Source organism: Poecile atricapillus, chromosome 33, assembly GCF_030490865.1.
Source record: "Poecile atricapillus isolate bPoeAtr1 chromosome 33, bPoeAtr1.hap1, whole genome shotgun sequence".
NCBI classification, from domain to species: Eukaryota; Metazoa; Chordata; class Aves; order Passeriformes; family Paridae; genus Poecile; species Poecile atricapillus.
Window position 1 is genome coordinate 560,308 of NC_081281.1, and position 15,498 is coordinate 575,805.

The 15,498-nt window shown below is 55.0% G+C and overlaps 2 protein-coding genes across 4 annotated transcripts in view; one reads left to right on the forward strand and one right to left on the reverse strand.

Moving 5' to 3' along the window:
• The window catches only part of LOC131590446 (claw keratin-like), a 47,558-nt gene that overhangs the window by 8,971 nt on the left and 23,089 nt on the right, over window positions 1-15,498 (forward strand). Inside the window, exon 2 of one of the 3 annotated variants that reach the window (XM_058860516.1) lies at window positions 10,282-10,463. The exons of the other annotated variants lie outside the window; for them this stretch is intronic. Coding sequence (XP_058716499.1) covers window positions 10,400-10,463 — 64 coding nt within the window. The 5' untranslated portion in view covers window positions 10,282-10,399. The remainder of the gene's footprint in view (window positions 1-10,281; window positions 10,464-15,498) is intronic. 3 annotated transcript variants of the gene reach the window in all.
• Window positions 12,233-13,318, reverse strand: LOC131590445 (loricrin-like). Its single transcript, XM_058860515.1, has one exon. The coding sequence runs from the start codon at window positions 13,316-13,318 to the stop codon at window positions 12,233-12,235; it is 1,086 nt and encodes a 361-aa protein (XP_058716498.1).

The following is a 15,498-nucleotide window of genomic DNA, read 5'->3' on the forward strand; positions in this document are numbered from 1 at the left end:
TTCTGCCACCAAACCTGCTCCAGGATCTGCTCCTGTCCGTGGGGTCACAGGTTCTGCCACCAAACCTGCTCCAGGATCTGCTCCTGTCTGTGGGGTCACAGGTTCTGCCACCAAACCTGCTCCAGGATCTGCTCCTGTCCATGGGGTCACAGGTTCTGCCACCAAACCTGCTCCAGGATCTGCTCCTGTCCATGGGGTCACAGATTCTGCCACCAAACCTGCTCCAGGGTGGGCTCCTGTCTGTGGGGTCACAGGTTCTGCCACCAAACCTGCTCCAGGATCTGCTCCTGTCTGTGGGGTCACAGATTCTGCCACCAAACCTGCTCCAGGATCTGCTCCTGTCCATGGGGTCACAGGTTCTGCCACCAAACCTGCTCCAGGATCTGCTCCTGGCCATGGGGTCACAGGTTCTGCCACCAAACCTGCTCCAGGATGGGCTCCTGTCCGTGGGGTCACAGATTCTGCCACCAAACCTGCTCCAGGATGGGCTCCTGTCCATGGGGTCACAGGTTCTGCCACCAAACCTGCTCCAGGATCTGCTCCTGTCCATGGGGTCACAGGTTCTGCCACCAAACCTGCTCCAGGATCTGCTCCTGTCCATGGGCTGCCACCTCTGTGGATCTCCATCCACCACAACCTGCCCAAGCAAATCCAGGGGCTGTTTTAATCTGTGTTTGTGACGTGGTGTTCGGGGCAGTGGCATCAAATCCCAGGACCAGGATGGTTTGAGGTGAACAGAATCCCAGATTTCCAGAATTGTTGATGTTGGAAAAGATCTCCAAGACCACTGAGCCCAACCTTTGGCCAAGCCCCACCTTGTCAGGCAGACCAGGGCACTGAGTGCCACATCCAGGAGTTCCTTGGACACCTCCAGGACAGCCCGAGTCCTGCTCACCCTCCCAGAAGTGTTTTGGTTATTTTCTCTTCTGATTTTACTCAGATTTTTATTTTATTTTAGCTGGGACAAAGTGCTGCTGTTGCTGTCCTGCTTCCAGCACCTCTGGAATGATTTCAGGGATGATGAGACGGGGACAAAGCTCCAGAGAGACGTAGACACAACAACGTGATGTAGGAGACGCATCAGAACCGGGGTTTTCCCAATGCCCGGGTACAAGTCATGCCCGTCTGACCCATCAATTACATCTTCTCGTCCCATAAAAGGCAGGAATGTGTCAACATTGGGATGGCACCGGGGATTAGGCGTGAGGCACGAGGGATTTTGGGATGATGCTCTCCTGACTCACCGGGATCCCTCAAACTGCTCCTCTCAGAGCTGAGCTTCGTTATCCCAGTGCACAGAACGAACCCCTGGACAATTCCCTGCCAGGTTTGGGTCAGGCAGCACTTCAGGGATTTTTGGCCGTGTGTGGGAGGGGATTTGCTGTGATGTGAGAGAGGTGAGGAGGGAAAAATGAAAAAAAAAACGGGTGTCAGATGGAAATGTCAGGAACTGGGGGATGAAACAGAGATGTCTGAGGTGATGAGAGGGCAAAGCCCCCGTTCTCCTGGAGTGGCTCACTGTGGAAGCTTCCAGCTCCGTGCAGGGTGGGATGAGCAGCCGGAGCCGAGCAGCCCCTCCCTGCTTTTGGCTGAGGGGGTTTCACCAATGGCCCGGAACATTCACAGGAAATTATCCACAGATTCCGTGTTTGCACCCCTGACTTGGCTCTGCCTCCGCCGACCTGTGCTTGCTGTGAACAGTGCAAGAGGGAGAGGATTTCCCTGGAATATTTATCCGTGGGGATTCAGCACCTTCGCTGCTGTGGCCTTTGTGGGAGGAGGAGGAGGAGGAGGAGGAGGAGGAGGGGACAATTTCCTGCTGGAATTCTGCAACCTTCCCTGCTTCACTCCGCAGATGTGTGTGGAGATAACAGAACTCCAGCTCGGGAGAGATTCCCGTCTTTCCTTCCGCGAGGTGACACAACCTGGATGGCTCCGGCTCAGCCGGGAGCGTGGGTGAAACCTTGGATTGCTTGGAAAGGATTCATCTTCGGAGATTTAATCTTCCCGCAAAGGTTTTCAGTCAGAGTCCAGCCCAGCCCGGAGCCTCTCGTCTGGCGGGGTTTCAAGCCCTGTTGGCACAGGTGGATTTGTCCCAGTGCCAGGCTGGAGCTGCACATTCCCGAGCCCGACCTTCATCCCTCGCTCCTGCCATCACCGACCTCACGCCTGGGACTGAGGCTCCTCGTTATTTTAATCAAGAGCAATAATTAAGCGGGTGCTAATAGCACGTTTTCTTGCTGCTTTCAAAGGTTGGGCACAAAGCCTTGGCTAATTAAATGTCTCGTGCATTGCACAGGGTGCTGCTCTCGTCCAGCAGAGCCACCGATGCCCGCAGCAATCGGCCGGGTGGGTTCTGGGGGAGAGCCCAGGCACGGCTCTGCTGTGGCGAGAAATCCGGATTTTCATGGACATCTGTTCATCTGAAATTCCATTTATTTTTTTTTTTTTTTCATTTCCTTTCACATCTACAAAAGGGACTCAGAACTTTTGTGGTTTAAGTCAGTTTAAACCTGGGAATGTTTTTTCTCACTCAAGAGAGATGTTGAGGGGCTGGAGTGCATCCAGGGAAGGGAACAGAGCTGGGGAAGGGGCTGGAGCAGCAGGAGAAGGGTCTGGAAAACTCCTGGGAGAAAAGGAAGCTCAGGGGGGACCTTCTCCCTCTCTCCAGCTCCCTGGCAGGAGGCTCAGGTGGGACATCAGGAGAAATTTCCTCGTGGAAGGAGGATCAGACCTTGGAAGGGGCTGCCCAAGGAGGTTTGGAGGTGTCCAGGGAAAGGCTGGAAGCGGCACTCAGAGTCCTGGGCTGGGTGAGAAGTTGGGGATCAGGCACAGCTTGGACTCAAAAGTCTCGGAGAGCTTTTCCAACCTCGTTTACCCTGGGATTTCCTCCAGGGAACACAAACTCTTGATGGGATTTTCAAAGCAGGGAGAGTCCCCTCGCAGAAAAGACCAATCCAACCCCAAATTCTCCTCTTAGAGGGGTCAGAAGGGACACCGAGCAGGACGTGGTCCCTCCCCTGCTCCTGTTTATGGAGATCTGGGATTTCCAGACCTCGCAGACGGACTCTGCTCCGTGCTCACCAGCCACAAACACATCGCAAACCCTTCACAAGGGTGAGGGTGGGAGGCTCCAAGCCAAGGGCTGGGGTTCCAGAGATGCTGATCTGCACCTGCAGCCCCAGACAGCTTTTGAAATCAGCCTGGCAGGTGCCCAGGGTGCGGGGACTGCAGAGCTGAGCCATCCCAGCCACTGGAATGCCACGGGAAGGGGTGGGAGCTGTGGAAAGCAGCTCCCCTGAGCCCAGACAGGCTCGGGAACGATGCCAAAGATAAGGAAAACCAGTGGAAAAACACCAGGACGCCAGCAGGTTTGATGAGCTTTAGGTTTTAATATCACACCTTTGCTACTGGAGACAGGAGCAGGGAATGAAGAGATCGGAATTCCCGCGCACGCGGGGGAAAAAAAAATCCCAATTCCACCGCACTAATGCCACTTGGGGTTCTCAGGAGGAGGGAAGGGATGAGGCAGGGCCTGTCCAAGCTCAGGGGACAGGGGACAGGAGCAGCTCCGGGCCCTTCACTTCTGCTGCTGCTGCGGCGGCCACTGCACCGGCTGCTTGATCTGCTGCTGCTGCTGCTGGCACGGAACCTGCGCCAGGGGCACCTGCCCCGTCCCGGTGGCCACCGGGCACTGCGGGGTCAGCACCACCACGGGGGTCACGTCCGGCACCGGGGTCACCTCGTGGCACACCATCCCCTCGGAGCCGTGGCAGGAGCGCTCGCTGTCGTGGCAGGAGGAGCTGCCGCCGTGGCAGGAGGAGCTCTCGGAGCTGTGGCAGCCTCTGTTCTCACGGGAGCACATTTTTGGGCTGGTCGGAGGGAAGGTTGGGAACCTGGAGGGGAGAGAAGTTTGGCGTTAGATGCGGGGAGGGCACCGGTGCCATCTCTTGCCCAGCCCAGCGGGGCTCAGCAGGATTTGCCTTTCTGCCCATCCAGTTTCCCCAGTTTGGGGCTTCATTCCCACAGTCCTGCATCAGCCTGGACCATCTGGACCCTCTCATGAGTCCCCACAGCAGCTCCAGCCTCTGTTCCTGCTGAGCTCCATGAGCTGTTTCCCTGCTATTCCTTGAGCCATTTCCCTGCCACTTCTTGAGCCATTTCCTGGCTGTTTTTGAGCCATTTCCCTGCTGTTCCTTGAGCCATTTCCCTGTTCTTCCTTGAGCCATTTCCCTGTTATCCTTGAGCCACTTCCTGGCTATTTTTGAGCCATTTCCCTGTTCTTCCTTGAGCCATTTCCCTGTTCTTCCTTGAGCCATTTCCCTGTTATCCTTGAGCCATTTCCCTGCCACTTTTTGAGCCGTTTCCCTGTTCTTCCTTGGCTGCATCCCGGGATGCTCCCGGAGGAGCTCTGTGTGATGCTGGGATATCCTGCACCAGTAAGAGGCATCTCGGCAAGAATCCCAAAATCTCGTAGCCTTGAGGGGCCCTGGCGCAGCCAGGACTGGTGCCAGAGCCCCGGAAAAATCCACTTCCAGAGGCAGGTGCCCGAAATAAAGACAAATTCCTGAGCCTTCCTTCCTCCTCGTGTCCTCTGCTCCCTCCAGGCCCCGTTTCCTGAGCATGAGGAAAATCCTCTGTGCACATCCCAACCCCCTTCCAAGGATTGCTGGGATTTCAGGGAGGCAAAAGGCATCCGGGATGCTGAGCTGGAAGAGGATCCTGCTGCTCCTTCCTCTCACAGTTTAAATCCGCCTTCTCCGCTCTTTCCTAAATTTCTTCAAGGATGTTTTAATACTTTCAGCTCCTGAATGTTTTCCAAAGGAGCTTAGTAAAGGAGTCAGGCTTATAAATGCAATTAAAATTCCCAGCTTAACCCCAGGGGTTCTTATGGAAGATCAGGCTGCTGTCTCCCATTCATCCCCAAATCCCATCCTTTGCTTCCAGTCATTTCCAGTTTGGATACTGGAAAGCACCGGAGTCATCAAAATATAACTATAATAAATAATAAATTTTACTTCTCAGCACAGGCGGCCGTAATTTTTGGGAGCACAAAACAGCCCCAGCCACAGAGCCAAGGATTTGGCTCTCAATAACCCCAGGAAATGCCCCCAGAGCAAAGCCCAGCTCAGTGCAGGGAATTCTCATTGGAATGAAAGGTTAGCGGTGGAGCAGGGACTCACCTTGGCTGTGGAGGCTCGGGAGGAGGAGCGGAGCTGAGTGAATGAGCTGCTCTCCCCTCCAAGGACTTTTATACAGTTCCCAAGTCCCTTCCTGAAAATGCAATAACCCCCTGGGGAAAAATGACCAAGGTATTTACAAAACAGCCGCACCCCTAATTACCCACCACCTTCAAAAGCTCCTTCCTCCCGGTTTCTTTGATTGACTTGTCAGGTTCTGGATTGTCTTCCTCGTCTTACACAGCTTTAATTGCACCCTGCCCCTGGCGGGCTCTGAGTGAAAACCGTGTGGGCGGCTGGGCTGTCTCACCCTCACGGCGCGATGAGTTTTAGGTTGCAAAATGGATGGCAAAGGTGGTGAGTTTGGGGGTTCCTGTCCTCCCAAAACCTCTCACCTGGAGTCTGGCAGGAAGCAGAGGTGCCCAGTCCTCCCTGACTGGTCTTGGTAGAGCCAAGTGGAGAAAAACCACCATTCTCAAGTGCTCACCATAGAAAATGGCAAATTCTTAGAAAGTCTTGGTTGGATGTGCTTGGAAAACATCTCTGAAGTTGTTTTCACCCCGTGAGACACCTGCAGGAACCGAGCTGAGGGTCCCCTCTCTGACAGGGTCATTCCCCAAAGGAACAAAACCAGGATGATGAAGTCTGTGGCCACTGTGGGAGGCTCTGGCTGGGAGGTGACCTGGCAAACCCAGCTGGTGGCACAGGCCACTCTGGGAAGTGTTGGCTCCTACCTGTGAATCCCCCAGAAATGTTACGAGGTTTCCTCAAGGTGAGGGAGAACTTCTCGCCGTGGAGGGGGGCAGAGCCCTGGAGCAGCTGCCCAGGGAGGGCCTGGAATGTTCCTCTCTGGAGTCATTCCCAACCCTCCTGGACGTGTCCCTGTGTCACCTGCTCCAGGTGGCCCTGCTCCCCTGCTGCTCGGGGACTCTGTGATTGTGAGATCCGGGATTTTGAGATGCTGTGGTTCCACAGCTCTGTGATTCCCTACCTGCTCCATCCTACCTGCTCCGTCCTACCTGCTCTGTGATTGTGAGATCTGGGATTTTGAGATGCTGTGGTTCCATGGCTCTGTGATTCCCTACCTGCTCCATCCTACCTGCTCTGTGATTCCCTACCTGCGTCCGTCTGCTTCCCACCTAATTTCACGGCCATTCCACCATCACTGACACAGCCACCACCAATTTTCATCGCTGGCATTTTTCCTGGCCAGCCCCAAGATGCCCCACACAGAATTTCTCTTTGAAAATTCCCTTTTTACTCAATTTTACTCTGTTTTATTTGCCGGGGTCTGGAGCGGTGATGGGAGATCGGTGCCTACGGAAGGCGCTTGCGCAAACCTTGCACCCGTGAGTAAGCTGTGAGTAAAATGCTGGGTCAGAGACCACGCGCCCGAGCTCCCCACGCATCCCGAGCTCCGCCGGCTCTTCCCTGGGGCGGGATGGGAGCACCTGGGTGCAGAGCCCCGGGATGGCGCAACCATGGATGCAACCACGGCTTCGCAACAGCCCCGGTTTCCCATTTTCCCTCCCGTTTCCGGCCTGACCATGGAATTCCAGCAGGACTCCTGATGTGTTCTCACTCATTTCCCACCTCCACTCACGGAGCCAAGGACCATGGAATTCCAGCAGGACTCCTGATGTGTTTTCACTCATTTCCCACCTCCACTCACGGAGCCACGGAGGTTTTGTTGGGCAGAGATCCCCCGAAGCCGAGGGGTGGCTCCCGTTTGCTATCGCTGAAACAACTCCTGGAGTTTCTATCCAGAGGCGCCAGCTGGAGACTTTCATCCAGAAGCCAGACCCGTGTTTACTGCTCAGCCCAGCTCAGCAGGAGCGGGGCCTTGGTTTAACAAGCAGCGACAGGCTCGGGATGAGTCCTGGCTTATCAGAGCTGGGGATGAGTCTTGGCTTATCAGAGTCGGGATTTGGGATGTGTTATCTTTGGAGCGAGTTCCTCAGAGGATGACTCGTCCCTGCCCTGTTGCACAAGGAAAGGGGAGGAAACCTCTTTGTGCCAAGGATAAAACCCAGCCTCGGACTCCTCCCAGCCCCGGGCTGGAGCTGAGCTCTGGGGAGGGCGGATCAGCTCCGGCTCCTCATCTCCAACCTCTGGATGCAAACCTGTTCGCCCTGGGTCTATTAAATATTGAACCACCCCAGCTTGGGGAGTGTCCTTTGAAAGGAGCCTCAAGAACCAGGGAAGAAGAAATGGGATTTTGAAGTGTTCCCAGTTCTCTTTGTTTTGGGAGGGACTGAAATTTTGAGGTGGTTTTTGGTCAGTTGGATAAATGCAAATACTTGAAGGCTCTGAGCTTGGTTTTCTGGAATTCTCTGGGAATTTGAGCTCTCAGATAAACACAAATACTTGAAGGATCTGGGCTTGGTTTTCTGGAATTCTCTGGGAATTTGTTTGAGCTTTCAGAGTTTTTTTTGCTCCCTTAATGAAGGAAGGAACCCCATGGAAATATCAATAATGCAGTGGTAGATTTTAGAAACACAAATAAAAGGAAATAAATGATAACGTTGCCTAATTTTAGAATGGAATTTAATAGGGCTGTGTAATTGTGTAATTGTCCCCACATGATGATCTTACAACACTTTATGAGTGAAGGATCCTGTGGCATCAAACACGGGTTTAGACCTCAGAGGATTTGGGTCTTCGGTGTTTCAGGGCAAAGCTTTCTGGATTTTGGGGTCAAAACCCCCCCAGGTGGGTGAAAGCAGAAGGGTAAAAAACACACAATCTGCTTTTTTTGTCTCACTTTTAAACGGACCCAGATCCATTGTGTTTTGTTTTTGTTGTTGGTTTTTTTTTTTTTTCCCCTTCCTAACAACAATTTGGATGAGTCAAACAACCCCAAAGAAGAGTCCTGGAAGATTAAATGTTGGGCAAACCCCACGTCCCAACCAGCACCGGCACCGTCCTCTCCCTGTGCCTAATTTAGGGCCTGATCCTATCAAAAAATGCCAGGAGCAGGTTCTGGGGCGGGAGCCAAGGAGCTCCTTGGAGTTGCCTCATTCTACGTGCTCGGGGTTACGCCATCCTGGCAATCTCTGGGACAGGAATTGCTGCCAGGTAAACAACCTTTCACTCCCCAGGTCAGGCTGTAAATAATAATCAGTCGGAAATCCCCCGGGAGATTGGTGGATCTCGTTAAGAAGGGGGGTCTCGCAGGGCCCGGGCTCCTTGGGGTGGGAACAGCATCTCCAGAGAGAGCCAGGTTAAGATTCCCAGAATTCTGGAATAGTTGGGGTTGGAGGAGACCTCTGGAGATCTCCCAGCCTCCACCTTCTCTCTCTCTCTGTTGAAAAGGATGTATTTTTAATTGTGTTCATATAAATGTTACATTCAAATTGGCTGTAAAATACACATGAAGGAGGTCTTTTGTGTTCTGGGGATTCCTTGAGGACCCATTCGCATTTTGGGTGAAGGAGCCAGAAATGAAAGAAACTGTCCAAATATTGAAACTACCCACACACTGTGAGGTTTTATTTTCCAGCCCGTGATCCGAAGGAGATGGAGAAAAGAATCTTTTCCCATCACCACAACACAAACCCCTTTTTCCAGCAGTTCTGGGGGACTGTTGTCAGCACAGCCCCACGTCAGGAATGCGATTTAGTGGCGTGGTCAGGGGGAAATTCCACTGTGGCACATCCAGGGGCACTTTTGGGCTGTGGGAAAGGCTGGGCCAGTCACTTCTTCTGGATGGGGGGCCAGTGGGTGCTCTGCTTGCACTGCTGGCTCTTGATGGTGGGGACAACCACGGGGCACTTCTGCTGCACCACCTGAGCGCATCCCCCGCCCGCAGGGCTGAGCTCCGGGCCTGGGAATGCCCCAGTTCCATATCCCCCGTGGTACCCCGACCCCTCAGCGACCCCCCCCGTGCCCAGGGTGTCCCTCAGGGGCGCGGTGTACCCATACCCAGCCCCTGCTCCCTCTGCCATCCCCAAATCCCCTCCGTGGTAGATGGATGCGCTGCCCACGGCAGGAGCCGCGCCCTCTCCGCCGAACCCCGCTCCCACCCCGGAGCCATAGACCGGGACCGTGCCCACCGCGACATCCCAGCCAGACGAGACCCCACAGTCCCCGCTGGCCACCACCAGGGACCCCTCGGTGTCACAGGAGAAGCCCCCCGAGATGCTGAAGGGGGCTGGCGCTGGCCGGGGAGGGCAGGGCGGGGGTCTCCGGCTGTAGGTGACCGAGCCCTCCCGGCCGCAGGAGAAGGAGGCGCGGCCGTGGTGGTTGGAGAAGCTCCCGCTGCAGAAGCCGCTGTGGCTCAGGGAGATCTCCCGGCTGTAGCCCCGGTTCCGCCGGGAACATTTCCGCCGGAGACAGTGGTAAAGCTGCAAGAGGAAAGGAAAACACCCGAACTCGCAGGGTTTTGCTTCGTGTTTGCGCCAGGGCCGGTGGTGCGGCCAGGAAAGCTTGGCCAGGGACTGGGGCAATTCCAGGCTTTGAAACTGAGAACTGCTGAGCTGTTTGAGAATCGTGGAATTGTGGAGTGGTTTGGGTTGGGAAAGAGCTTAAAGCTCATCCGGTGCCACCCCCTGCCATGGCCAGGGACACCTTCTGCTAGACCAGGTTGCTCCAAGCCCCTGTTCTTCAAATCCAAGGATATCTGTACTCTCCCAGGGATAGCTTTCCTCTTTCTACCTCTATTTCCAGGGCATCCAAAAGCTGAAATATATTCTGAATCCAAAACCTGAAATATAAATCCTGAAATATATTATTTTCCCCTCTAATAACTGCCATTCCCCCGCTCATTTTCGTGTCCACAGACACAGAGCTTCAAAAATACCGGGGATCATCCTCGTTTCTGTTTCTCAGTTGTTGCAAGAGCGAAGGATCAAAGTTTCCACCCTGGCTCTGTTATTGCAGCCCCAAAATTCTTTTGTAGAAAGTGATTGGCTCGGACACAGAGGTTCGTGGCCATCCTGAGGTCCAGCTCAGGGCTGTTATTAATTAATATCAAAAACGTGTCCTGCACATTCAAACCCACAAAGGTTGTGCAGTCCCCACCGCAGACCCCACCCGGGTTTTTACCCTGCTCATCCCTCTGTATCCCGGTCTGGCGCCTTGATTTCACCTTTCTCCCCAGGATTGGACCCAGAACGGAGCAAGAACCCACCCAGATCCCGAGGATTTGTCTCAGGACGAGAGGTCCCGCTGCCAGCACCAGCCGAGCTCTCAAATCAGCTGCACCCCGCGACTAGGAAATGATAAAATCCCAGAAAAAAACCCAGACTTACCCTCTTCAGCCATCGGAAACACATTTAGGAGGTAAAAGTCGACTGAATGAGTTGCTTTAACAGCCTCGGGAACATTTATATGGCGTTTAACATGGATGGGAAGTGAGACACCCTCGGGAATGAGAAGGATTTATTTACCAAACTGCGATTTCAGTGTTTGCTTTGACTCCCGATCCATATCTGCCTTCACACCGCTCATTTCGCTGCTGTAATTGTTACTTCTGCCTAATGAGCCGATTCCTGTGCCCCTGCCCTGGGCTACGCAGGAATCCTCGGGCCCCCAGCCCCGGGAGAGGTGGGTGGGGATGTGGGTGTAGGAGAACGCACAAGGGGAAGAGATGCTGGCGGTGCTCTGGTGACGAGCTGAGCCCTCCCTGCTGCCTCCAGGGAAAGTTGTTTGTTTTCCACATTTGCATATGAACCAGAAGGTCTTTAGAAGTGATTGATGCCCTGAATGGGTATTTTGCAAGGGTGCTAAAGGTGCTCTAAGGGAGTTTAAACACGGAGATTGAGGGATGTCCCGATGCTTAAACCCAGCCAGGCTGGATTAGGCTTCAATGAAGGATTATGACACCAAATCCCTCCCTTCCTTCTGTTTCATCTCCTTCCTCTGGTTTGGGAAGAGCACCTGGGCCTGCAGGGAGGCTGGAGGGGGTTGCAGATCCCAGCTGCTCCAGCCCGACCCCACAGAGCAGCTCTGGGGTCTGCTCAGCTCCCGGGAGTGTCACTTTGGGGACAGAGAGTCCCAGTTTTGGCCAAAGCCCCAATCCCGGGTAAAAATCCGTGCGTGGGGCTGTCAGGACAGGGTGCAAAGCCTGGGAAGGGAGGGATTTGGGGCCGGGAGGAAGATCTGGAGCTGCTTGAGGGATTTGCTGCTGGTTTTATTCCCTCCTGCCTGGCCCGGGGCTGGGTTGGCTGGTTGGAAGGTGAGGCTTCGCTCTGGGTACAGATCATGGAATTCCAGAATCCCTGAGGTTGGAAAAGCCCTCCCGGACCATCGAGCCCAGCCTGTCCTCACTTTGTCATCCATCCCAGGGCACTGAGTGCCACCTCCAGGGTTGGGAACTCCAAACCTCCCTGGGCACCCCCTTCCAAGGCCTGACCACCCTTTCCATGGGGAAATTCCTGCTGCTGTCCACCCTGAGCCTCCCCTGGCACAGCCTGAGGCTGTTCCCTCACGTTTGCTGCAGGAAAGGGGAGGATGGCAAGGCCGTGGAAGTTGTCATGGTTTTATTGCCCACTTTTCCCAGCTGAGCCTGGTGGGCCTGGTCACATCTCCCATCAGGTCCACAGAGGTGGTCAGTGGGTGCTGGCACCTCGGAGGACACGGCCTGCACCATGCCCAGGCACCAAAGGGTGTCGGTGCTGTGGTTCCTTTGAATTTTGGGATCTTCTGCTCCTCCCTCACAGAGCCCAGGTGGGAAATGAAGGTGCAGAACCTCTGGGACAATAAACCAGGTGGCTTTGGAGCGAAACACCTCATCAGAGACATTTCTACATCCCAAGACCATGAAATGCAGGTTGATGGTGCAAGAAATTAATTAATTACCAAAATAAAAGGTCAGTTTTGAGCAATTATGAAATTTATTGGCTATAAAAAGTGCCTTTGGGAAAGCAGCAGAACATTATCAAAGGCACCCCAACACCAGGAGCACAGCAGGGGAATCCTGGAGTTGTCACACGAGGATGCAGCGTCCAGGGGACAGGAGAGGACGCGCTGGGAAGGACAAGGCAGCAGAGCCAGGGCTGGGACACAGAGGTGCCGTGGCAGAGGCTCAGAACCGGAGCTGCTCAGGGCTGTCACTTGTGCTGGCTGTAGGGCCAGTAGCAGCTCTGCTTGCTCTGGTGGGACACCACGCTGGGGACGACAATGGGACATTTCTGCTGGGAGGAGCCTCCGCCGCCACCTCCAGAGCTGATGATGATGGTCTGGCCTGAGGAGCTGCTGCTGTATCCTCCGCCCATCCCATAGCTGGATCCTCCACTGCAGCATCCGGAGGATCCACCACCGCCTCCACCTCCAATGATGGTCTTCCCTCCTGAGGAGCCACCACCGTACCCTCCTCCCATCCCGTATCCTGAAGATCCACCACCACAGTACCCAGAGGAACCTCCGCTACCTCCCCCTACAATGATGCTCTTGGATCCTGAGGATCCACCACCGTATCCTCCACCCATCCCATAGCTGGATCCTCCACTGCAGCACCCAGAGGAACCTCCACTGCCTCCATCTCCCATTATGATCTTGGTTCCTGAAGACACACCACCATACCCTCCACCCATGCCATAACCTGAAGATCCTCCACCACAGTACCCAGAGGAACCTCCGCTACCTCCCCCTACAATGATGCTCTTGGATCCTGAGGATCCACCACCGTATCCTCCACCCATGCCATAGCTGGACCCTCCACCGCAGCATCCAGAGGAACCTCCACTGCTTCCACCTCCAATGATGGTCTTTGATCCTGAGGATCCACCACCGTATCCTCCTCCCATCCCATAGCTGGACCCTCCACCGCAGCATCCCGAGGAACCTCCACTGCTTCCACCTCCAATGATGCTCTTTGATCCTGAGGATCCACCACCGTATCCTCCACCCATGCCATAACCTGAGCACCCTCCACTGCTTCCCCCTCCAATGATGGTCTTGGATCCTGAGGAGCCACCACCGTATCCCCCTCCCATCCCGTATCCGGAGGAGCCCCCGCTGCAGCAGGATCCACCTCCTCCACCACCAGAGCTGATGATGATTTTGCCGGAGCAGGAGGAGCCCTGGGACTGGTAACTGGAGGAGCCGCTCCCGTGGCAGCTGGAGCCCGAGCTGTGGCACCCGCTGGACTGGGAGGACATCCCATGGCAGCCTCCGGAGCTTTGTCTGGAGCACATCTTGGAGCGGTGACCCTGCAAGGAACGGAGCTGTCAGAAAGGAGAACCTTGGAGACGCAGCTGAGCCTTCCCAGCAGACAAAGAAGGAAGAGCTCCCAGGAATTGTCCCATTTGTCCCATCTTCTGTGGCCCTACGAGGACGGCAGCTTTAAACTCCCTCCCCCTGTGAGCCCTGCCGTGACATCCCGGGGAGCTCTCTGCAGGTCACAACAGTTGCAGGAAGCCTCTGCGTGCAGGAAGGTTGGGAACTCTTCCCGAGGTTCGCACACATGCTCTGGCACGCCTAAAAAATTGTGTGGATCCTTCTGGATGTCTCACGCTGACTCAGCAGCTGAAAGTTCAGCTTTCAGAGCTCCAGCTGCAACTGTCTAAGGAAGGCAGCTCTGTTGGCACCTCCAGTTGGATTTTGGTGGAGCCACCATGGCTCAAAGAACGCCCAAAAGACAAACTGGTGGAGGGATCTCCCTGCGTGGAGGTTCCAGAAGCTTCCGTATCTACGGGCTTACCTTCAGAGCTGGTGGGAACGTCGCGGTGCTCGGTGTCGGTCGAGTGAGGAGCCCTGGGACAGCCGAGCTTTTATACTGGATGCGTTGCGCTCCCGAGGGAAGTGAGACACCCTAAGGAATGCTGAGAGATTTATTGACAGAGCTTGGCCTCAGCTGCCTCCTTCCTTGACTCACTTGCAGCAGAGGTGATGCGAAAGGAGGCGCATCAGCCCCGTTCTGTACCGCGGTCGCTAATTCTGGTTAATGATTCCCTTCGGGAGCCTCGCTCCAAATTTTTGGGGTGAACGCCACATCAGGGTCTGTTTTGGGGGTTCCTCAATGTCTTTCTGCTGGGCTGGAGCTTCTTGGGCGCTCAGGACAGAGTGGGGACTGAGCAGATGCCAAGCGATGGGGACTGGCGTGAGTTGGAGCCAGAGGGTGATGGAAGGACAGGGATAAAGGATGTGCTTGAGCAGAGCCCCAGAGAATTTGGAGAATTTTGGAGAATTTTGGAGAATTTTGGAGAATTTTCTCCAGGACTGGCAAGACAGGGAGCAGGATCATGCCCATCCTGCTGGGAAAGGCCAGAGGTGCCACCCCAATGGAGTTCCCTGCTTTGGAGCTGCCCAGATCTGTGTCAGAGGACGCTGTGAGGGTGACAGTGACAAAGGGGACTTCTCCCTTCTGTCTTTTGTGACCCCAAGGTGGAAGTGGCTGTTGGATTTCCATGGCGGTCTGTGCTCAGCTCCAGCTTCCAGGGGTCTCAGTCTCCAGGCTGGAGCGGGGAAAACCTTGAAATCCTTCTGCTTTTCAAAGTTGTGCTTGAAGGCCATCAAGACCTTGCCTTTGAACTCTAGGACATTAAACACCCCATCCACCTCAGCAGGAGCCATTTCTGAGGGTCTTCACTGGCCACCCCACCCACACCTGAGCAGAGGAGTCACCTGGATACGTTCCCTGCTGGAGGATGATGATTTGTCAGCACAGCTGTCCCAACACCAGCTCTGTGTCACGCGTGTTTGGAGCCTGACAGCAGCATCCGCCCTCCCGGGACACTGAGTAGAGGAAGGACTAATAGGGGTTTGAGCTGTGGGGACGTGTGACAGCAGCAGCAGGTCCCAGCTGTCACCATGAACGTGACTTTGAACACGCGACACCCTCGGGATGGGGACAGGGCCACCAGCACCGGGGGGGACACACGTGCAGGAGCCCCTTTGTTCAGCTTTGGAGTCCCTCCCGTGGCTTTATCTCTGTTCTCATCTCCAGATCTGAGGTGTCACCGCTGTTCTGGCTCCCAGCTCTGATGTGTGGGTGTTGTACTCCTGAGGATCTCAACACCTTGATCCCTTCCGTGCCTTCAACCTGTAGGGACCTGCCCAGAGGGACACTCGGGATTAGCTGCTCGTTGGCACAGAGGGACACCCAGGATGAGCAGCTCGTCCTGACCCAGGGATGAGGAAACACCGTGGAGGTTTCTGGAAGGGTGCTGAGAGGAGCTCCTGCAAACCACGGAGTGTGGAGAGCCCAGGGTTGGATCTCCTGGAAGCACTGGGCCTGGAGCACATGGATTTGTTAGCCAGAGGTGTAGGAAAAGCGTGGCTGGAACTGCAGCTGTTGGAAGGGTTGGCCCCACCACAGCCTCTCCCAGGTCAGGGAGAAATTTGGATACCCGTGTGGGGTAAAGGGAAATGGGGA